This window comes from Nicotiana tabacum, chromosome 20, assembly GCF_000715075.1.
Source record: "Nicotiana tabacum cultivar K326 chromosome 20, ASM71507v2, whole genome shotgun sequence".
Classification (NCBI taxonomy): domain Eukaryota; kingdom Viridiplantae; phylum Streptophyta; class Magnoliopsida; order Solanales; family Solanaceae; genus Nicotiana; species Nicotiana tabacum.
The window spans coordinates 9751796-9775461 of record NC_134099.1 but is presented as its reverse complement, the minus strand read 5'-3'; the positions used below and the strand labels follow the sequence as shown (position 1 = coordinate 9775461).

General features: G+C 37.9%; 1 protein-coding gene across 3 annotated transcripts; it reads left to right on the top strand.

The window, feature by feature from the left end:
* The first annotated feature begins 348 nt into the window (after positions 1-348).
* LOC107810364 (uncharacterized) lies at positions 349-22851 on the top strand. Of its 3 annotated transcripts, none has more exons than XM_075240614.1 (33): positions 349-591; positions 3029-3097; positions 3254-3342; positions 4261-4432; positions 4651-4766; positions 4943-5029; positions 5109-5225; positions 5314-5377; positions 5512-5654; positions 5987-6034; positions 6123-6191; positions 13811-13886; positions 15603-15733; positions 16735-16794; positions 16938-17007; positions 17159-17223; positions 17318-17379; positions 17462-17585; positions 17672-17729; positions 17871-17983; positions 18719-18796; positions 18879-18941; positions 19066-19161; positions 19275-19384; positions 20225-20414; positions 20918-21032; positions 21230-21342; positions 21419-21496; positions 21824-21889; positions 21966-22097; positions 22202-22258; positions 22347-22427; positions 22523-22851. In XM_075240614.1, the coding sequence occupies exons 1-33, from the start codon at positions 480-482 to the stop codon at positions 22571-22573; spliced, it is 3075 nt and encodes a 1024-aa protein (XP_075096715.1). In that variant the 5' UTR covers positions 349-479; the 3' UTR covers positions 22574-22851. The 3 variants fall into 3 exon arrangements, with proteins under 3 accessions (XP_075096715.1, XP_016490619.1, XP_075096716.1); XM_016635133.2 differs by having other exon boundaries at positions 360-591; positions 3029-3090; positions 3250-3342; XM_075240615.1 differs by lacking the exon at positions 349-591 and adding an exon at positions 2494-2606 and having other exon boundaries at positions 3029-3090; positions 3250-3342.
* The last annotated feature ends 815 nt before the right edge of the window (positions 22852-23666 follow it).

The following is a 23666-nucleotide window of genomic DNA, read 5'->3' as shown; positions in this document are numbered from 1 at the left end:
AGTGGCGACTCTGAAATAATTAAACAAATCCCGTTTCGATTGTCCTTTAATTGGAAAAAACTCCCTTGTACCCTCGCGGGTATGGAAAAAGGAGGTGTGACAATTATGTACATTAGTTTAAATTCGAATAATATAACAGTTTCTCTCTATACTTGTCTTTACTTCACAGTCTTTATTTTATAACATTTGACCACTTTTCATTGCTGTCAATTGTAAAATTTATTAATATTGAAAAGCCGCTGGGGCTCGCCGGCTCGAGAATAAAAGCCGCTGGACACGGTGAACCCGGTCGGTCAAGAAGTGATGCGAAAATAAACCGGGCAAAACCCTAACGAGACATATAAACATCCCCACATTACAAAAACCCAAATTCCCTCCCATTTGCCCCAACAAAGTGTGAAGTGTCTCATTCTTCATTTCCAACACACGCACAGCAAAAACGCTTCAAACAGCAGAGAATTAAGTGTGATATAATTTCAATGGATCAAGATCAACAATGGCTTATCAACTGTTTAAGTGCAACTCTTGACCCAAATCAACAAGTCCGTTCTTTTGCTGAAACTTCTCTTCAACAAGCCGCCCTTCAACCTGGTAATCAATCTTTTCTTACCCCCTTCAATTTTACTTCAACTGATTTTAATGTAGAATTGATCACAATTTAGTTGGCGTCAGCTATATGAATTCTTTATATTGCTAAAAAGTTAGTGGGTTTGGTTAATTCTTGTGTTTGAGTTGCTTGGAAGTTGTGCTTAAAGGTCTGCAATTTATGTAAAGGTTGGATATTTTTTTACCCCCTTCAATTTACTGTAACGGTTATATGTAATAGAAATTACCACAAGTTAGTTGGCATCAGCTATATGAATTCTTTAAATGTTATGTTTATTTGATAAATCGACGTGTGATCCTACTCCATTACTGGGCATTGTTAATTTTTGTGTTAAGTTGCTTGGAAGATGCTTAAAGGTCTCTTATTTATGTGAAGTTTTGATCATGGAGCTGTTTAATAGAACGATTTGGCGTCAGCCATATGAACTCTTTATATTTGTTCTGTTGTGTTTTATTTCGATAAATAGATGTGCTGGGTGCAGCCGTTCTAAAAACTTAGCAGTGGTGGTTAAATTTTGTGTTTGAGTTGCTTGGAAGATGCTTAAATGTCTCTTATTTATGGAAAGTTTTGATCGTGGAGTAGTTTCTGTGAGTTTCTATTTGGAAGTTACTGGAGAATGTGTTAGTTGGGATGGTGTTTAAGTACAAATTCTTGACTTCAAGTTTGGAAACTTACTGGACGGCAAGGTTTTGGTCTGGTGGTAAGAGTGTAATACGTGATGTGTGGATAGGGGACACGTCATGGGGTTTGAGCTGTGTCGCAAACAAAAGCCTGGTATTTAAGCAGAGAAGACTAGAAGGGCAGACCATTATACACCAACTTTCGAACCGTGCGCTACTGGACCTCAGAGGTTTCTTGGTTATCAAAACAGAAAAAAAAGTTTAGAAGCTAACTGTTCATGTCAAAGATTTGAGGTACCCTTTTGTGTTTGAGTTGCTACGGAGATGTTTATAGGGCTTTATTCTCTTAAAAGTTTTGATTTTGGATAATGTGTTGTTTGAATAGTGTAAAAAAGTGTCAAATACTAAGTTCAAGTAGAAATTAACTGCTGATGTCAAAGTTAAGGTACTCTTATGGTCAATCAAAATTAAACCTTGTCTTAGAGATCCTAAAAGGTGAAACTGAAGTCAGAGATGGCTACTTTTGCTATTCGATTGGCTCCGTTTATTGGGTGATTTTGAGATGGTTAACGATATTTCAATGTCCAGACAGTTGAAATGCACTTGGAAATTCTTTCATGATTTTTCTTTTCTGTCTGAATCTGGAGCAGTACAAGAAACATACTTTCCCACCTTCCAGCAAGTTAGATTGTAACTGAAAATGATACATCAGAGGGATGGTACTTTTTGCTTCTTGTTAAAGATATGAACTGCGGCATGTAGGACTTACCAGGAACCGGCATCGGGTGCAGGAATGAAGAGGTGCTACCAGTGTTTGGAGGAGAGAAGCTGCTGTATAGTGTATTTTGAAAGGAGGGGTTCGTGTATGCAGTGTTGGAGATATATTTGGTCTAGGGAGATATGCTCCTAATGTTAGTTTGAATGTGATTGGCCAATTTCTAGTGTTAGAGGGAACGGTGCTACTCTCTTTATAGTTTATACTGATTTCGTTATTCTTCCCTACTTTAATTATGCTACAACTTCTCTATGACAGATTTGTTGGATAATGGAGGTCACCAAGATGGAACTACTTATAGATTTAGGCGCCATGGGCCCCTCGTTTTATAAAGATTTTCTTTCCAAAATTCCTTTGTTGTAATTTTCAAAATCTATGCATGTCAAGGTTTGGACAATTTCAATATTACAGTATTTTGCTACTTGCAGACCGTCAAGATCCATAGTGGATATGGACATTTAACATGACATATATGGCTTTTGTCGGAATTTAGAAACTTGAAGAAAGATAGGAGCAGTTACAAGGTTCAAATGTCAAGACTGAAGTTCAGAGTGTTTTTAAAGAAAGAGCAAAAAGAATGTGTTGATGTGCTGGTTATTGCATTGTGAGGAACTTGGTCAAATATCTTGTTTGTACACTATTAATACGTTTTCATCAAATCTGGCGATTGTTTTTTAACCTAGTAACTAGTAATATCATTTTTCTCTTTACAGCTTGGATGAGTGAACTTATCTTTCTTGATAGCGTATTCCATATTTCCAAGTGAGAAAAAAAGAGAAGAGAAATCATCAAAGCATGAAGTATTGCTTATCTGCGAACATGTATAATAATCCATTAAGTCTTGATTACTGCCAAAGATTACATGTCCAGAACTAAGCTTCTGTCATGTGTGTGAACTTTGCTGATCTATAAACGTGGCTGGGTTTAGATATTGAAGGATTCTTCATGAATTTATTCAATTTCTTTGACAAATTTTCCAAAGACAGGAGAAACTTTAATTGTTGTTAATTTTGTCTTCTCTTGAAGGTTTCGGAAGCGCATTGTGTAGAATTGCGGCAATGAGAGAGCTATCGTTGGGATTACGTCAAATATCCTGTTCTTATTGCAGAAACTATATATTAGCTTCTTTTCATTCCTTTCAAGTTGTACCAATGTGATAATCCATGATGGACTAGGCTTATGCATGTCGATTTCGTTGATTGTCTTTTTTGCTTCCTTTCGGCGTTGTAAGCTTAACTTGCCTTTACCTAGCTGCTGTTATTCTAAAGCAGTTTATAAAGAAACACTGGCAGGAAGATGAGGAGGGTTTTGAGCATCCTGTTGTTTCAAGCGATGAAAAGGTCTCTCTTCCTGTTTCCCTTGTATCTCTGTTTCATCTCCTAAATTTTTTACAGTTTTCTTAACAATATTATCGCTTCTTTGAGATAAAAGTTTTAATTGCGGATCTTTAATATGTGGGATTAACTTAATGTTACTGTTATTAACCTTTTGTTCTTTTGGTCAGTTTGTGCTATTAAATGTAGAACCACTGATTAGTTTGTTCTGGATCATCGTGATATATTCTCTAATTTTCTGTATAGGCAGTTTGGGGTTTAGAATAAGAAGATCAGGGCAGTAAAGACAGAGTGTTTTCCGTTAGTTTGCACTGACTACACCCCCTTCGGATGCCGTAGATGTTTTTGCATATTTGCACTGATTGCGCTCCCTTCTGATTCTTGTAGACACCAATAATTGAGAGGCGACTGTAGCCTTTGTAGGTATCTTTCAGGTTAATTGACCTCCAAAAATCGCTTTTTCTTCCTTCTTAAAAGGCATGTATATTGTGCAATGCAGTTTTAACCTTTGAGAAAATTCGGCTTGGGTATCTTACTATTTTTTTGGTAGAAAGATAAAGATTGGTAATCAATGTAATAACAACTTATGGTTGGAGTGTGAAAAAATCAAAGTTTAGATCGATATAACAGTAGGATATTTACTCAGTGTCATCTTGTTTATAAAAGTTATCGATTCAAAAAAGGAAGAAACCTCTAGCAAGATTGAACAAGAGATAGGGTTCATGCGCGAACCTAAAATGTATTGACAATATTGATTTGGTGATATTCAGGATCGCAGTAAATCAAACTTCCTTCCTGCATTACATGCTTTATGAGGATCTAGATCGTATAGTATCTTTGGGATTACATCTCTGGTGTTTAGGGAAGCTCTGTTTTTTTCACTCTCTGTACAGATCCCTGGTGTAATTCTGTGAGTTTTATCAGGTAGCTATACGTGGCCTGCTGTTGCCGTTGCTCGATGATCCTCATAGAAAGATCTGCACGGCCATTGGTATGGCTGTGGCATCTATTGCCCATTGTGATTGGCCAGAAGACTGGCCTGACCTTTTACCGTCACTAATGAAGTGTATCTCTGACCAAACAAACATGAATGCTGGTGAGTCATTTGCTTCACTTTATCATGAAGTTAAGGGATTGTAATCAACTTGTTTTGGTCATCTGAATTGTCATGCAACTTACTGGTTGGCACCCTTTTCTTTGCTGATTGTAATAACCTTGTTTTAGTCATCTGAATTGTCATGCAACTTACTGGTTGGTACTCTTGTTTTGCTGACTGTTCAAAACTAATTTAGACGTGGTTTTCAAATTGTGCAGTTCATGGAGCTTTGAGGTGCTTAGCTCTTGTATCGGCGGATTTGGATGATATGATGGTTCCAAAACTTGTTCCTGTTTTGTTTCCCTGCTTGCACACTATTGTTTCATCACCTCAGGTTAATTTAGTTTACTGTGGCTTTCCGCTGGCTGTTCTTTGAAGTTAACTTGAATTTGTGGAAGTAGATATCTTAACTCTCTGACAAATGGTAGGGGTTAGTAATTTATTTTATTCTTTGCTTCTCTTGTGTCACCCAGAAAGCACTGCTCTTCAGGTTCCTCTATTTTTGTGCAGATCTATGAGAAACCTCTGCGCATGAAGGCCCTTTCAATAGTTTATGCTTGTACCTCAATGCTGGGGGCTATGAGTGGTGTGTATAAGGTATTTTCGTTCTGTGAAAAATATTTGAAGCTTACAACATTGAGTTATTATATCATCAATGGTTATCCTTTGTGTTAAGGCGGAGACGACTGGAATGATGGCACCTATGCTTCCATCTTGGATCAAACAATTCTCTTTAATTCTAGAACATCCAGTGCAATCTGAAGACCCTGATGATTGGAGCATCAGGATGGAGGTTGATTTTCTTTGTTTTTGTCAAAATTATATGATGCTGTATTTCATACTTTGTGTCATAGATTATAACTTCCCCTCGTTACGTATAGGTTATAAAGTGCTTGAATCAGTTCCTCCAGAACTTCCCAAGCCTCATGGAGAGTCAATTTAGGGGTCAGTATCCTCATCTATTCTCCAGGACTAGGTTACTCCTTTATATTCTATGTTAAAGTGATATTGTCAAGCATAGATGGTAAAATATGCTGACATTTCTGGCTATTATTTTTTGTTATCCTACTTCATTTCAGTTTTTATGGGGCCATTGTGGCAGACATTTGTATCATCTCTAGGAGTGTATACACGATCATCGATCGAAGGAATAGAAGATCCTTATGATGGGAGATATGATTCTGATGGTGCAGAACAAAGTCTTGAATCATTCATCATCCAGGTAAAAGAGACCGAGCTCTGTTGTAATCCAATAATCACTAGTCAAAGCTCATTTAAATGATTTCTGGCTTCAGTAAAAACAAAAGTTTCAGACGTTCAGACTTTTAGATTTCAGGCGCAACTTGTATCTGTTGCAACATTTGGAATTGTTAAGGTTATGTTCTTTTACTATGGAAAATTAAATCTTCCTTTTCCTCTTTCATATGTAAGCAGAATCGTAATTTGATCTTCAAATTATTTGTTTGATTCTTAAATTGGTGATTCTTATCTTATGTTTTCTTTTGTTTTAGCTTTGGCTATATGAGTAAAACATTTTTTCTTGTGGTCTTGCAGTTATTTGAGTTTCTATTGACTATTTTGGGCAGCCCCAAATTTGTAAAGGTGTGTTGCATAACTTTCTTTAGTTGTCTGTGCCTTCTTATTTATAATAATGGTTGATGATGGTACACAGTTGGAGATATCATTGTAGGTAGTCGGGAGCAATGTAAAGGAGTTGGTTTACTATACTATTGCCTTTATGCAGACAACAGATCAACAGGTAATAATAGTTTCCTTTTTCAAGCTATGATTGTGCAGATCTGGTTTATAATGGCTTAAAAGAACGAGAAAACACTTAAATTTAAGTTATCTCGGCCTGCTAAAAAAGACATAATCATCAGTCAAAACCTCTGATCAAAGAGTGCTTGGATAACCTTAACAAATTAGATGATTAACCTTTTAACAAGTGTATCTGATTTTTAAACATGCTAAGTTTTGGAGCTTTTGCTTGTTATGGAGGTAGACGCTGCTTACTGTGGGTTTTGTGCCCTTTTGGCTACTAATTTCCAAACCGGGGGTGGCGGTGGAGATGTTGTGTCACTCACCCCAGAACAGTGTGGTCATGGTGCCTGTGCATCTTAGAGTATTTCCCTTGTGATCCTCTTGGTATCTTATGCTTTGACTTAAAGATGCAATTTCTTTGTTTTACTGATTATTTAAAACTTGGGGTTTGACTTGATTTCATGCTTTGTCTACATTGATTATGGAAAACTATTTAACAGCAATTAGAGGGGAGAAAGTATTGGTATGAGTTCACCAGTAGACAGTGGATGTCTAAGTGAGGGGTTGCTAACAGAGCACTTATAAAAGTTCTTTTTTCCTTACCTAGGTTGAATTAGGTTTTAAGACGTCACGATTACCAGTTTCTTGGTTGTCTTCTTTCTTATCCTCGTCATGCTATCATTAAAAAAAAATTGTGTTTGCATTTCATATGTTATGCATGTAATGAAGTTCTTGTTTTATTTTAGATGACCAACTACAATATATTATATATATATATATATTTATGTATATGTGTATGTATGTATGTGTGTGTGTGTGTGTGTGTGTGTGTGTGTGTGTGTGTGTGTGTGTGTGTGTGTGTGTGTGTGTGTGTGTGTGTGTGTGTGTGTGTGTGTGTGTGTGTGTGTGTGTGTGTGTGTGTGTGTGTGTGTGTGTGTGTGTGTGTGTGTGTGTGTGTGTGTGTGTGTGTGTGTGTGTGTGTGTGTGTGTGTGTGTGTGTGTGTGTGTGTGTGTGTGTGTGTGTGTGTGTGTGTGTGTGTGTGTGTGTGTTCACTTAGACAACACTGAGTGCTGGTGATATGGTTGTCTTTCCAAAGTGTGTGGAGTTAAGGAAGTCATCAGTGTGTCGAAGTGATTTATATTATTCAGGTTACACCAAAATGTTAAAGATTGTAAACATCTAAATTTAACCGATTCTAGTCTGATCTGTTCCAAGATTTGTGAGCTGCTTCTTCATTCTCTGCACTCTCTAGATAGTGACATTATTCCTCAGGGTTTTTGGTATTACCCACTGCACCTTCAGAGAGATTAAGGAACAGGCTCCATGTCTGCCAAACTGCAGGAGATATATATTAGGTTCAGTATAGATGGCAGCTTGTTTTTCAGTCGTGCTGATTATTAATAGCAGGATTTTGTGTCTGCTTTCAAGTCTGCAGTATTTTTTTTTGAAATTGGTAACGTTTTTGTATTAATTATAAACATGACTACACTAATTCAGTGTAGCCATCCATAATTACAAAAGGGAGTACAAAGAGAGATAGACTAAGTCTCTATAAAGCTCATAAGAGGTGTAAAACATCAAAAATACATTCACTCTCTTCTAAGCACTCCTGTTTACACCAAAAATAAGAGAGCGTAAGGTAGCTCATTTTCAACTTTTGTATTGTACTATGTGTATCTTCAAAACATCTTAAATTCCTTTCTTTCCAAATTGTCCACCATATACATGCAGGGGCAATCTTCCATCTCTCCTTCTGGCCAGACTGCATTCCATCTCTTTTCCAACTTGTTAGGACTTCCCTGATTCTCCCTGGCATAACCCATTTAATTCCCCTCAGGTTGATGAATATCTTCCAAATTTGATCTGTGACACTGCAGTGCAAGAAAAGATGGTTGACTGTCTCCTCCTGAGCTTTACATAAGTAACATCTGGACCCCAACTGATATCCTCTCTTAGTGAGATTATCTTGGGTTAGGACAACTTCTCTTGCTAGAAGCCAAACAAAACATGCCACTTTGTAAGGTATTTTAACTTTCCTGATCATTTTCCAAGGCCAACAACCAATCTGATTATTAGAATGGTTGTACTCCTTGTAAGCTGATCTAACAGAGAAAATTCCTTCTTTCCCCCTTACCAGAACAACCTATCTTCATTGTTGGTGGTCCCTCTAAACTGTTCTAGAGTGTTATAGAAATCTGTCAGCCTCTCAATTTCCCAGTCATATAGAAATCTTCTATATGTAAGGTTCCATCCTTGACTTGTCCAAAGTTCTCCAACAGAAGCTCTTTGTTGTTGATTCAAATTGTAGATGTCCGGGAATAGTTGCTTTAAAGTACTTTGTCCAAGCCATTTATCTTCCCAGAAAGATGTTTTCATTCCATTTCCAACTCTGAGACTGGAGTTGTTTCTGAACATTGGCCATATGTTTCTGATAGACCTCCACAGACTCACCCCATAAGGAGTACATACTGTTTTTGTTGTCCAACTATCTTCCATCCCATACCTTGCCTTAATTACCTTCGTACATACTATTTTTATTGTCCAACTATCTTCCATCCCATACCTTGCCTTAGTTACCTTCTTCCACAAAGATTGCTCTGTTGTGGCAAACCTCCGTAACCACTTCATCATCAATGCTTGGTTCTGAGTTTTCAAATTTCTGATCCCCATTCCCCCTTCCTTCTTGCTGGTCATAAGTACTTCCCACCTGACCAGATGTAACTTACTCTTTTCAAGTGCCTTACCATAGAAAATTTCTTCTCAGTGCATCTATTCTTTTCTACACTGGCCGGAACTGGAAATAAAGACATCATGTAAGTAGGCATGACATCCAATACACTATTGATGAGGATTAGTCTACCTCCCAAGGATAGGTATTGACTCTTCCAACTAACTAGTTTCTTTTCACATTTCTCAATTACTCCATTCCATATTCCTTTTGATTTGCTTTTTGCTCCAAGTGGCATTCCCAGATACACTGTTGATAGGGCTCCAATCTTCCCTCCCAGTATTCTAGCCAAACTATGCATCTCCATTACTTCATTAACTGGGTAAATGAAACTCTTGTTCCAGTTAATGTGTAGTCCAGATATAGCTTCAAAAAGAATGAATACCATCCTCAGAAAGAGCAACTGTTCTCTGCTAGCATCACAAAACACCAAAGTATCATCTGCATATTGTAGATGGGTGATTTCCAAGTTGGTTGACTCCTTAGAGTCTACCCTGAACCCCCTGATCCTATTATTTGCTTTGGCAGTTTTAAACAGATTGTTTAAACCTTCCATAGCCAGAATAAACAGGAAAAGGGAGATTGGGTCTCCCTGTCTCAAGCCTCTCTGAGAGGAAAAGAAACCAACAAGTGAACCATTGACTAAGATAGATAATTTAACAGTACTAATGCAGAATTTGATCCAACTAATCCTTCCTTCATCAAAGCCCATCTTCAAAAGTATTCCCAACAAAAACTTCCAGTTAAGGTGATCATATGCCTTTTGTATGTCCAGCTTGCACAGGATACCAGGTTCTTTGCTCTTCATTCTAGCATCTGCACTTTCATTAACAATGAGAATAACATCCATTATTTGCCTATCTTTAATGAAGGCCATCTGTTGATTGTCCACCAGCTTGCCCATTACTTTCTTGATTCTCTCTGTTAGGATTTTTGAGATTATCTTGTAGACACTACCTATCAGACTGCTAGGTCTAAAATCTTTCAGTTCTTTAGCTCCAACTTTCTTAGGAATCAAAGCCACCAAGGTAGCATTGAAGCTTTTTCAAAGACCCCAGTAAATTGAAAATTCTGGACTGCAACTATCATATCTTGACTGATCACTTTCCAGCATTGAATGTATAAAGCCATAGTATACCCATCTGAACCAGGAGCTTTGTCCCCTGCACATGCTTTGACATTCTCCCAGATTTCCTGAGGTTCAAAATGGCTCAATGGCATCTGATTATCCTCTGAGCTGATAGTTGGCAGTCCCTTAGGCTGCATTGTGGTCTCCACTCCTCAGCTTCTGTGTATAAGTTTTGGTAGAAAGAAATTATCTCCCTCTTGATATCTTCAGGATTTTCCACAGTTTCCCCATTGACTTGTAGTTTGTCAATGTTGTTATATCTTTTATGGGCATCTGCTGTTTTATGAAAGAACTTAGTATTTCTGTCACCTTCTTTCAACCATAAGGCCCTGGACCTTTGCCTCCATGCTATCTCCTCCTTCCGAGCATTTTCCTCAAATTCTAGCAGTAGAGAGGGTTTTTTGTGTGTCTCTTCCTCATTCAAGCTCCTCAGTTCTTGTATATCCTCAATTTCAGCAAGTTGGTCCAGTATATGCTATTTCTATATCTTCAGATTGCCTTGAATTGTCTTGCTCCATTCTTTGAGTTTTTCCTTCAAAGCTTTCAGCTTGAAAGCCAGGATATAATCAGGTCTGCCAGCACATGAAAAGGACTCCCACCATGTTTTAATTCTATCCTTGAAACCTTCCGTCAACGGCCACCAATTCTCTAATTTGAAAAAAGATTTCACTGGTTCCCAATTCCCACACTGAATCATCACAGGTGAATGGTTGGAGGTAACCCTGTGAAGGATTGACTGTTTAATGTTTCTAAATCCTTCATTCCATTCCTTAGAGACTAGAAACCTGTCCAGCCTAGCAGCGTGTGAAATTTGTTCCTTTCTTCCATGTGAACTTGCCTCCTAGTAGTTGCAAATCAACTAAACCCATATCCTCAATGAAATCTGAGAAGTCTGCCATTGATCTGGTATACCTAACACAGTTCTTCTTCTCTGAAGGGTATCTAACCGTGTTGAAATCCCTATACACTACCCAAGACGCAATGAATAAACCCCTAGCAGCACCTATCTCCCACCATACTTCTTTTCTTTCAACCCTATCATTAGAAACATAAATACTGGTTAAATGCCAAACAAATTCTTGTGCTTTGCCCTTGAACTTACATGTGATGGAATATCTATCCACACTACTGACTTCCCTTTCCCATGCCTTACTGTCCCGCATGATGAGAATACCCCCTCTAGTTCCACTTGCTTCCAACTGAGCATATTTCACCCATCTATTTGCCCGTAATTCTCTAACTATCTCCCTGATTTCCCCTTCTAACTTGGTTTCCTGAAAGCAATAGACTTCTGCCTTCCAGCTACTCACCATATTTTTTTATCAACCGCCTCTTCCTAACCCTGTTAAGTCCCCTAACATTCCAAGATACTATTTTAATCATCATTGACTATCGATGACAATATACCCTCCCCTGCTTCTTGTGCCATTGCTTTTGAAACTGCTTCCAAGATCTAAGTTTTTCAATTCTTTGCTTCCTTTCTTCTTTGGTGTGACAGTCTCCATCATCAATGATGTTGACTCCATTGAATTCCTCCTCTTTCCATCATTTTTCATGAATAATTGGAGTGCTTCCTTTTCGCACCCTTTGAATTCCACCCCAAACTCTTTGCTCAACCTAATGATATTTTGGTGCACCCAAATTGATGCCTCAAACTCTGGGTCCTCTTCTTTTTCATTATCTAGAGAATTTAAGGGGAGAACTTCTTCGATTGTCCACTCTCCAAATGTTCTCTCCTCTTCCGGTTGCATGTGTTCCTTTTGCTGTATGTCAGAGGTTGATTGTTCCTTGTTTTTGATTAATACCAAGGCCTTTTCCTTGTTCTCTTCGGTCTGAGCTTCCTCCTCGAGTGTATCATCTGAATTGTCGATCTCAACGGCCTTTTCTGCTTTCTTCGACCTTTTTTTCAAAGGGAGGTTCACTGTATTGGCCTGGACCTCTATTAGGATGAGGTCTTTTAACTCCTCCAACTGGGCTAGGAGTTTTGGCCTTTTATTACAGAGGGTTATAAACTGGTCTATCAATCTTGGGCCCAGAGACATTTTATTTGGGCCCAAATCATCAGAAATTGAACTTGGTCCTTTGTCACGTGAGACTGGCACACGTGCAGAATTTTTAAAAGCCTCCCCATTGTTCAATGTACCCACGTGACCATAGTACAGTGGAGCCGTTACAATCTCATTCCCCAGGTGGATACCACTATAGACCATCAGCTCTTTTCTCCCTCTATTACCCTGCAGTCCTTGTCCTTCATCATCTTCCTCCCTCGGACACCCCGCCGCTGTCATCGCTGTTACAGCGCCGGAATTTCACACCAGATGGGGATTTTGTATAAAAATCCGTCACTTCCATCTGTATCTCTCTCAGCACTCTACTCCCATCTCCCTTCACTTTTATTCTTGCCCATCAGAGATGGTTTTTGAGGTTTGTTTCCTCCTCTGTTTCTAGCCATCCCCCACATTGGTCTCCTATGGTTCTGAAAACTTTATCTGGCCATAGATTAACAGGTAAACCCAATAGTCTAACCCATACCCAGTCTTGTTTCACCTTTTCCGGCCAGCAACCAGTGGTAGGTTTCCACCAGTCAAGGCTTACTTTGGACTTCTGCCACCGCCATTCTCCCCTGAGTACATGTTCTGCCTCCTTTCTTGTGGGAAATTCGAACAGAAATTGGGAATCATTCATCTCATGTATATTTATGTTGATGGTGGAATTGCACGTGTTGTTTGCCCATCTTCTGATATTGTTCAAAGTTGGAGATTCCTTCAAGGAAATCATCACCTTGCCTACTATGCATCTACTCAACACATCCTTCTCTGATAATTCTTAACCTCCTGGGACCATAATTTTGGAGCTGTTGATTTTTATTGGAGATGATTTTGTGCTTTCTGTGGACCATCTATTGGTTCTGACCGCTTCAGTGTATGAGGACTCCATCTTTGAGATTCTCACAGTCTAGGGCTGCTTCTCTTTCTCTGAAGAGTTAATGAATGTTATAATTTTTTTAGCTATGTCTCCCCACCCAGCATTTAATGAGATTTTCGGTGTAATAATGATAGACCTACTTTCCCCTTGTACAACAATAAAACTGATGTACCTACCTTATTCATTGAATTTAAGGTTGCAAAAGTATTATGTATAATGTTCTTTCATGCTCCATCTTCTTATTGCCCTGCTATGTTCCTTTGACGCCACATTAAATATCTCTGTCACTCATTTCATGACTTTAATGCTAACATTTGCTGTTCTCATCAATTTTCTGCTACGTTCTACCCATTCAAACCATGTTCCAGACTTAGAACTAATTTTTGTGATATCAAAAGACTTGAAGCCAGCATTGTAATACATTCTATCACTGTCCATATTTTAATGATGAAGTAAACTTATCTGACTTTGAAGGGAAAATCTGAGAAGGAAAGAAAGAGAGAAAGGAAAGGAATATGGAGGAGAGGAAGGGATATGGAAGAATGGAATCCGGTGAAGGATCCCACCGGAAAGGTGGCTCTAACCTCCTAGGAAGTAGGAGAAGAGTATCTAGGGAAATGTGCCTGGGAGCATTATAGGAGATCGGCATCTTTTAAGTCTGCAGTATTTTTATTTCTACTAATCTCCCTTTCTATGGAATCAATGCATCTACTTCTATGTTTGCTATTTGATCACAACTTTTTACTTGTTTTTATATGCCTTATTTAATTATAGGTATAAAAAAAGTTTCCATATGCCTTCTGTGTCTATCTTGTCTTTCAATTTGGATCGCAGGTTCACACCTGGTCTATTGATGCCAATCAATATGTTGCTGATGAGGATGATAATACTTACAGCTGTCGTGCTTCTGGTAAGTGGTTTCTAGGTGCTAACTTTCCCCTTTTACACCCTGAGGTCTCTCTGTTTCTTTCTCTCTCAGCGAGCAATCTCTCAGTGGATAGGAAGTACAAGTTATTTCACACTTAGGATCATTAACATAGTATTGCATCCAGGGTAACTATTATCAGACATGAGATATTATTTAGAAGGTTTAGTGTTTTAATGTGTTTGTGTAGGTAATTGTGTTTTATGTTATCCAAAAATCGTTTACGTTTCATCTTTGAATGGTATTTTTTGCCATCATATTCTTGTACTCTGTTAAAGGTTAAATAATGTCATCAGTTCACAGCTTCATGCAAAGCACAGTTAACAAAGAAGTACATGGATGTACAATGCGAACTTATTTAATTCATGAACTCTAGCAGCTGCTTCCCCATGAGAGACTGGTTTATCTCTCCTAGTGTTTCAGTGGTCTGGTACGCAAGGTTGAATATTATGATGCTAATTTACTGACTAATATACGAGTATATGACAATATTTAAGTGGTTGAGGGTTTGACTTTTCCTACCCTCAATACCAAATTTATGCTAGTGATGTAAAGCAGGCCAGTTTCACTTTCCTCGAAGAGGAGTTTTCTCATTTCAATGTCGCCTGTTTGCATCAGATATTCAGATTTAAGTTGTTTTCTTGTATTAAAGTTAGAAAACTTAAGCTCATGCTAACAAATAAAAAAAGGATTTTTGGGGGTTGTTTTCTCAGTTTTGGGCACCTTAACTGCTGGCTGTGCTTTCTTTCTTCTTGGTTTTGATCTAGCGACAATTTGATTGTTGAGTTTCAGGCCTCTCATGCCAACTCTGCGCATGATCAGTGTTTAGAAAAGCGATCGCTTCGTCGCTTAAAGCGCGAAGCGACAGTGTATCGCTTCTGGCTGCTCGAAGCGATGCGATCTTGAAAAGCGCGCGCTTCACTAGCTGAAGCGACGAAGCAAGAAAATCGACGAAGCGATCGCTTCTTTTACAAAAGCGCACTGGCCCTTTTTAAAAAAAAAAAACTTGGGGTCTGTTTTTAATTATACAAAAAAGACCCCTAAATAGTCACAACAGACCACTGCTTCTCCCGTCAAAACAGAGACATCGACAAAGGGCTAGGGTTGACCCCTTCTCTCTCAAGCAAGAAACAGACCACTGTTGCTTCTGCTTCTGCTTCTTCTGTTGCTTCTTCTTCTGCGTCTGTTTCTTCTTCTTCTTCTTCTTCTGCTTCTTGCTTCTTTTGGCTACTACAAGTCGATCCCTATCCCTAATTGATGAAGATGAAAGTGATCATGAAGAGGAGGGGGAAGAAGAAGATGACGAGCAATATGAAGATAATAGAGGAATTCAAGATTTTGACAATCTTGAAGAAGAAGAAGAGTAGAAGAATAAGATGTTGATTCTAGTAATTTAGTAGCTTTGATTTTACTTGTCCTATGGTTTGTGGATGATTTGGTGTTATCTAGTACCTACTTTTAAGTATTTAAATTGAAGTTTTTGATTATTTATAATTTTACATTATGTGTTTTAAGAATTGCGCTTCACTTTAATAAAGCGTGCGCTTCGCTTTGCGCTTCGCTTTGCGCTTCGCTTTTGAAGCGAGGCGAGCCCTTGTCGCTTTTTTGCGCTTCGCGCTCTCAAAAACACTGCGCATGATGTATCTATGCAACCGGATTGCTCTATTCTGTACTTTACTTGATATGAAACACTCATTCCAGGTGCCCTTTTGCTGGAAGAAGTCATTAGTTCTTGTGGTACGCATGGAATTCATGCTATCATTGACTCAGCGAAGACGCGATTTAGCGAGTCTCAGCAAGAAAAAGCATCTGGTGCTTCGAGCTGGTGGAAAGTAAGTGGAAAAGACTGTGTTGACAGCTTTGATGCTAATTAGCTTATTCAACTCTCTTCTCAATGCTCTATGCTATACATGGTCTTTGGTATGGGTATTATATATGTGAATGCATCTAGCATGAGTATGCTCAAATTCCAGCCTGAATTTTGAAAGATCCATCGTAAATAACTTTAGGTAATTGAAGAGTCTAGTTGAGGAGTAATAATGTAAAGAAGTAATCTCACAAGCAATTTTGATCAGCAACCTTTTGTCGAACTGTGAATAGTACTCTAACTTGCTCGGCTATCTGCTCGTAGTTTTGTTTTGCATTGTGATCTACTTTTAATTTCAGCATTTGTCATATTATTTGCATTTTATGAGCGAAAAGTTTGTAAGTCTTATAATCTATTGGTTGATCTTGTTTAGTAAAGTCAAATGATTTCATCCATAGTACACCAAGATAGTCTCAAGGAGTATATTAAAATATGGGTGTGTGGGGTTTTATTCTATCAGACCTATTCAACTGTTACAAAATGAAAAATGTCTTTACACCAGATATGTGATTCAAGAAAAATGACCTTTCTTTACTTCCCCTATCCTTCTCAATACAACATTTCCTAATACTCTCATTGTGTAATATCTAGAAAAGACACGCGTGCTGTCTCCCAAACTCTTTTCCTATGATCTCCTATTCTCTGTACGCTTCAGCATACAATTGGCAACATTGTCCTCATGCATACCCAACTAATGAGAGAACAGGGTAGAGAGAGTAGGAATCCTGCATTGTAGTGAGAGATGATCAGTATCCTCGCCACTCTTATTACACATCAATGGCAGTCTCACCACAATCTTTCTTAATTCCCTAAGATTGTCAGCATTAAGAATTGCATTCCATACTGCACACAATATGGAAATATTGTTTTTTAATGCTCCATATTCCTCCTCCTGCTAAACCAATATAAGCATTTTACGAGTAACACTCTTGCACCATGCCCCCTGATACTCTTTACTTTTGGCAGATGAGGGAGGCCACACTCTTTGCTTTGGCTTCGGTGTCTGAACAATTACTTGAAGCTGAGGTTCGTGTTACTTGTAATACTTTAAATGGCGATTTCCTGACTTTCTTCTTGTTAACTTAAAAAATAAAAGAGTTCAGTGGCTGAAAGATTCATGTTGCTGTGTCTATTGCAGTAATTACTTATTTGTTGGATTTTCCTCTCAGGTCCCTGAAATGACTAAAGTCAGTTTAGGAAATACTTTAGAACAAATTCTTTCAGAAGACATGGCAACAGGTAAATCTGGTTTTGTAGATCAAATTGGATTTTATGTTACATGGTATGGAGATACATGTGTGAGGTTTACTGTATTGGATATAGTATTGACGGGCACTAAGGTAGATATTGAGATATCTCTAATAAATTAGTGCTCTCGTGGATTTTGCAGGGGTAAATGAATATCCCTTCTTATATGCCCGTATGTTCTCTTCTATTGCTAAGTTCTCCTCCATGGTAATTATCTCTGTAATTCCCATCAACGCAGTTAAGACTTTATCTTTTCTTTTGCTATGCAACTATATGGCTCACAGTTAACTTGTTTGTTCAGGTCAGCCAGGGTCTAATTGAACACTTCCTATATACAGCTATCAAGGCACTTAGCGTGGATATGTGAGAACCTAATTTAGTACTTAATTCTTCTATCAAAGAAAAATAAAGAACTTGGTTATTAATGATGATTAACTACATATAGGCCTCCACCTGTAAAAGTAGGGGCATGTAGAGCACTTTCTCAACTTTTACCTGATACAAATAAAGAGATTCTCCGTCCTCATTTCTTGGATTTATTTTCATCACTCACAGATCTTCTTAAGCATGTAAGTAACTATGAAAGTAAACTTCCTCCTTACTGTCTATTTTTTTTCACTGTTGTTGAAGCTAAGGTTGAGTGTCTGCTCCACAGGCTTCTGATGAAACCATGCATCTAGTGCTTGAAACACTGCAGGAGACTGTAAAAGCAGGTTAGAAGAATATAAGACAGTATGAGTTCAACTTAGCATGCAGTACTGCTTTGGAGTTTCAAAGCTTTCTAGTGGAGTATCCTCCTAAAATTTTCGAAGCTCTCTTTGTTTGGAGTTTCTAACATATTTTTGCTTTTGTAGGCCCTGAGTTCGCAGTATCTACTGAGCCAGTTCTCTCTCCTATTATCCTCAATATGTGGGCTTCGAATGTTGCGGACCCTTTCGTCAGCATTGATGCTCTTGAGGTTCTGGAGGTAGTAATTGAAAGGCTTTTCTGTGATCACAAAAATCTAATGTAACAATGTTATATGTACTTCACCAGAAAATTGAATTGGCATGTACTGTATGCGTGATACAGTCTATAGATGGAAGTTCACTGTCAACTAGGTTAATTTTAGATGACAGGCTGAACTGTTAAAATCACCCAACGTCTTAGTGTGCTCGTTAAATCCTTTTTACTGTTCATGATTTAGTTATTTGACCATCTTTGGTATTGCTTGCTCTAGCAAAGTCTCCTCTCAAATTTAGCCAAAAATTGGATTGGTAGTGGATTGATGTTCGATCAAAACGGAAGGTCGACAAGTAGTATGTTCCTGTTTCTGCTTCCTTATGATTTTGATGGGCAGGTGTAAGCAAATCAAACTATGATGCAATGTCGCACCAAAACCAGGAGAACTTGGACTATTAACTGCATTTGTAAAAGTTATTTCTGTTTTTGAACCTATCTCCTTTCCTTGGTCTCAGGTTAATGAGCAACATATGTTTGTGGTTCGAAGTAACTGGACATCCGTAATGAGCCTTTTTATGTGTGTGTGTGTGTGATCATGTTATATATAATGTTTTCCTTTCAGATGAATTCTCACTTTTCATACAGTTATCTTATTGAATTTAAAGATTTCTGCTCTGTGACGTAGTTTGCTCACATACTTTTAGTTATATTACCTTCTGTTATAATGTAAATTGACCTCCAATTTCCCTTTTGCTTGCAGGCAATAAAAAATGCTCCCGGTTGTATGCACCCACTGGTTTCTCGAGTTTTACCTTATATTGGGCCCATTCTAAATAAAGTATGCATGTATTTTTAGGAATTAGATTATTACAGAACGTTTATATTAGTTGTAGTGTCTGATTGTTGTCGGCATCTTTCAGCCACATCAGCAGCCAGAGGGTTTAGTTGCTGGTTCACTAGATCTCGTGACGATGTTGTTGAAGGTGATGTTCCACGTAAAATAAGGATCTCTGTGAATACCATCTTTATGTAACTTCTATATTTCCTTTTTGACCGGAAGATATTCTGTTATAAAGTTTCTAATATATCAATTGTGTTTTATTTTAGAATGCCCCAACTCACATTGTAAAGGCGGTGTATGAAGTCTCTTTTGATCCTGTTGTTCGTATAGTCCTTCAAAGTGATGATCATAGTGAAATGCAGGTTAAATTTGTGGACTTTGTTTTCTACTTGACAATCGCTACATAACCTTTTGTTAGGATCACTTACTATGCTCAGAAGTTAGAAGTAACCTATTGGTGTTGGTTTGAGTCCAGAATGCAACACAGTGCTTAGCTGCTCTTATATCTGGAGGGAAAGAAGAATTGCTTGCTTGGGGAGGTGATACAGCATTCGCGATGAGAAGTTTGCTTGATGTGGCTTCAAGGTGGGGTTCTTATTCTTCCCTTTTCATGAGCCTTATTGAACCGTTGAATTTCAAGTTGTCTGGTTATCATGCTTCATTTTGTAATATGGGGCTGGTTGAGCTCATCGACCCATAATTTTTTTGGCTCAATGAATCTCTTCGATTTTCCTCTTTAACATGATGCATAGATGTTATATCAAGGTACATACATAACATAAGTTGATTAATCTGCTTAGGACTGTGCGACTTTGCTGTTATAATTGGAATTCCCAAAGGATAAGAATGAAAAAAAGATTATAAGGTGAAAGCTGAAATCGTTTAGATTGCTGTACTACTTTTACCGTAGACGTTTAAATCTATGGGAGCTTTATGCTTCTCATGTGCTCTTTCTTTCTTCTGGGGGGTGGGGGTGTGGCTCTGAGAGGGGTACAACCTGATGGTAAGAAAACCACATTTATACTGCTCTTGAGTATTAGTTTCTTCAGGTATTGGGAACCTGAGGCATCTACGATCTATGTTGCTCGAACTCTCCGAAAATGTCGCCGGGTGCGTGTCGGATACTCCAAAAGTAGTGTATTTTTGGAGAATCCGACACGGGTGGCAACATTTTGGAGAGTCCGCGCAACATAGTCTACGATTGCTACATAAGTTTGAAGATCAGCTAGAAGGGATCATATTAAGTTTGTCCAGCTTTAACTTCTCCTCTGTTTATTCATGATTAACTTGAAGAAATTGCCTGTGGTCTGAATATGTTGCTTTAGGCTTGATTCTCAAGTTAAAAAATTGAAAAATGAGGGCTGCAGAATCAGACATATCTACGATGTGGCTTAACTGATTGATTGTTTATGATCTTGCATGCAGGCTTCTGGATCCTGATCTAGAAAGTTCCGGAGCACTTTTTGTTGGGAGCTATATCCTTCAACTTATTCTGCATCTCCCTTCACAAATGGCTCAACATATCAGAGACCTGGTTGCTGCACTTGTGAGGCGCATGCAATCTTGTAAAATTTCTGGGTTAAGAAGCTCTTTGTTGGTTATTTTTGCCAGATTGGTATGGTTTTCTCGTCCTTATTTGAGGATCTGTCTTTACATTTTTGGCTGGTAACTGCTGATTTATGTAGTCTCGTTTCGTGTCGCACAATGAACTAAATTTGCATATATAGACATGCCACTTTTTGGTGGTAAATGTTAAAGGAAGTAAGGAGTAGACACGAAACGCAGTTGCTGACTCTACACAGACAAAGGGTCTTTTTCCAGGGTAGCCTTTAATTCACAATATTTTGGGATGCTTTAGGATCAGAATTGTTATTTTCTTTTCATTTTTTCTAGAAACTGAAATTTAAGTAATCGTTTGCCTGCATATCTACTGACAACAATCACATATTATGATGTCTCTGCTGTTGCTTTGCTTTTAAATTAGTGATTTGATAAACAAGATGTAAAAGATCTTTCCTTTACATAACTATCTGTAAGTTTTTCAGTAATGAATTTGTAGATCTTGGTGTTTTAATTGCCTTTTCTCATTGAACTTGTTGCTTCCCTATGTCTATGTAGGTCCACATGAGTGCTCCTCACGTTGAGCAATTTATTGAGTTGCTGATCTCAATTCCAGCGGAAGGTCATCCTAACTCCTTCGCTTACATCATGTTTGAGTGGACAAAGCAGCAAGGTAAGTAGACAGGCTTGTTGGTCCTTCAGCTCATTATGTTGGAACATGTAACTGCATTGTTTTGAGCAAATTATTGATCTTTTGTTCTACTTGCTTCATCTGTCTTGTAGTTTGCTTAGGGAATTATGCATCATGAGCTACATCTTGACAGCTGCTTGTATATTTACTCTGTACTAAAAGAACATACTAATATTCAGGGGAAATTCAGGGGGCTTACCAAATTAAAGTTACCACAACCGCTTTGGCTTTACTGTTATCTACAAAGCATGTTGAGTTGGGGAAACTGAATGTTCAAGGCCATCTAATTCAGGTTGGTTATACTTGTTGATTCTTCCGCAAGCAGAGTCCACCAATGACCTAAAATCTATTTTGTGGGTATTTCGAAGTCTACTGCAGGGATAACGACACGCTCAAAAGCTAAGACAGCTCCAGATCAATGGACGTTGGTGCCTCTTCCTGGAAAGGTATTTTTACCGTTCCCATATATGATAGTTGGTTTCAAAATTGATGTCAGCCTGTGTATTTTTTTCGTATTTTATAGCGCACAGGGCATGAAATATATGCCAACAAACTCGTTCTTGGGTTGACAGTTCTTGCTCACCAGTGCATGATAAATTGACCTCGTTACCAGAGTCTTTGTGTTTTCATCTGTGTTTCAGCATTTGTTCGAGACTTTTTTAATGCACTTTTTTTAATCGAAGTGTGTTTTATCGGCTGATATGTAATTTAACATTATTGAGTAGTAGCATCATCTTTTTTTTTAACAGAACTTATGTTTATGGACTTAATAGATTCTTGCTTCATTAGCGGACACCTTAATTGAAATTCAAGAGCAAGTTTTAGTTGGTGGCGACGAGGTAATTATAGTCCTTAAAACACTGTTAAGACAAGTCTATAGGTTTTCTAAATCTTGCACAAAATCATTGGCGCCAGGATAGTGATTGGGAAGAAGTTCAAGAGGGAGATGTCGAGACAGATGAAGCTGTGGTTTTATCAAGTAGTGTCATACCCCGTGGTAGACCATCCTATGATTACCTTGACGCGATGGCCAAGGCTTTCGATGAGGTTTTTGTCAAATGCTGCTATTCTTTCTCTATCTCCATCTGTCCATCCATCAATTTCCTTAAAAATTTGGTCATCATATTTTAATCCTTAATATGCTTTACTAGGACGGGGATGATGGAGACGATGATGACCTTCTTAGTGGTGCCGACCCCCTTAATGAGGTATTTGTTTAGAACAAATACATCATATCTGAATGCTATCATTCCTTCATGGAGTATAAACTGACCATCCATTCAATTGCGTCGGCAGATTAATCTGGTGAATTATATAGTAGATTTTCTCAAGAAGTTCGCTCATAGTGATGGAGCAATTTTTAGTCATCTTTTACAGGTCCATTCCAACTCTTATAAGTGACTCAATCGAATATATAAGTAAAATATTATATATTGAACCTATATTATGGTTTTAACATCTGTTTTTTCCAGAGTTTGACGAAAGCTCAACAAGATGCAATTCAAATGGTGCTGAAGCAATGAGGATTCTTTTGTTGTACAAAAGGTGAGGACAATGTTCATTTGTGAAAGTTTCTGGTTTGGCCTACAAATTTTTTATTCTTTTCCCCAAAATTGGCTCTGGTGAGAGTGGCTGTGAGTTTGTAAAGCGCGAAATTTCATATGTTTTTTTATGTATTGTTTTCCTTTTATTAAAACGCGTAATATAATGTAGCAGTTTGTAGCTTCATATCTGTGTCAATCGTGAAACTACATGATGTGATTCATTCTTTTATTCCAGATAACATTTCCCTTGCTTCAAATTTCCCCATTATTTTCAGTCTTATTTGGTAGAAAAAGTTCTGGTTGTATACAGCTAGTTCTGTAGCAATTGATTAGTATGTGATATTGTGAAAGCTGCAGCCTTTTGTGTTTTACTTCTCTTCTGACAAATTATTGATTGGGTGAACCGGTGAACTAATGTAGCATTCCAATTAAGTGAAAGTATAATAGGTACTAATCAGACTATATTTTGTACTACTAGTATAATTTTAATTGACATGATTGCAGAGGAATGTGTTCAACACATTGTCTCTCTAATTTTCTTAACAAACATTTAGTGTGTTGTTAGAGTGTCTGCCGGCTGTAGATATGTCCCTCGATAGGAAGGTGTGGAGGTAAGGATTAAGTTGAAGGTTAGTAGGTCGTTGAGGGTGTTCCCACCATTTCCTAGCCCAAGTTTCTAATTTCCATTTTCCAGTCCAAATTAAGACTTGGGAGAAATTAAAAAATAGCCAGATTTACAAGTGGTCATTAAAATATAGCTACCGTTTCAAAAGTAATAGAAATTTAGCTATTTTTCATTTAAAATAATCAAAATTCGGAAAATACTCCGGCACAAATATACTGGAACTTTAGTATGATGTCACATCCCAAACTACCCCTAGACGTGACTGGAACCTAGCTAACACCACTCGCCAGAACGAACCATACTTTCATACCTTAGCCATCAATTTACAACATTTGATTAATTAAATGAGTATCTAAATAATCTGATAATTAATTACGAACAATTAATATCTCGAAATATTATACTAAAACTCTAGCTCAAATCCCACACTAGACCATGGAGCATCTA

Excerpts from the sequence above, each read along its gene's own strand:
- LOC107810364 (XM_075240614.1), top strand. The coding sequence starts at position 480 with ATGGATCAAGATCAACAATGGCTTATCAACTGTTTAAGTGCAACTCTT. Across the intron at positions 5,226-5,313 it reads ATTGGAGCATCAGGATGGAG|GTTATAAAGTGCTTGAATCA; the intron begins GTTGATTTTCTT and ends CGTTACGTATAG. Across the intron at positions 21,033-21,229 it reads TGAGTGGACAAAGCAGCAAG|GGGAAATTCAGGGGGCTTAC; the intron begins GTAAGTAGACAG and ends ACTAATATTCAG.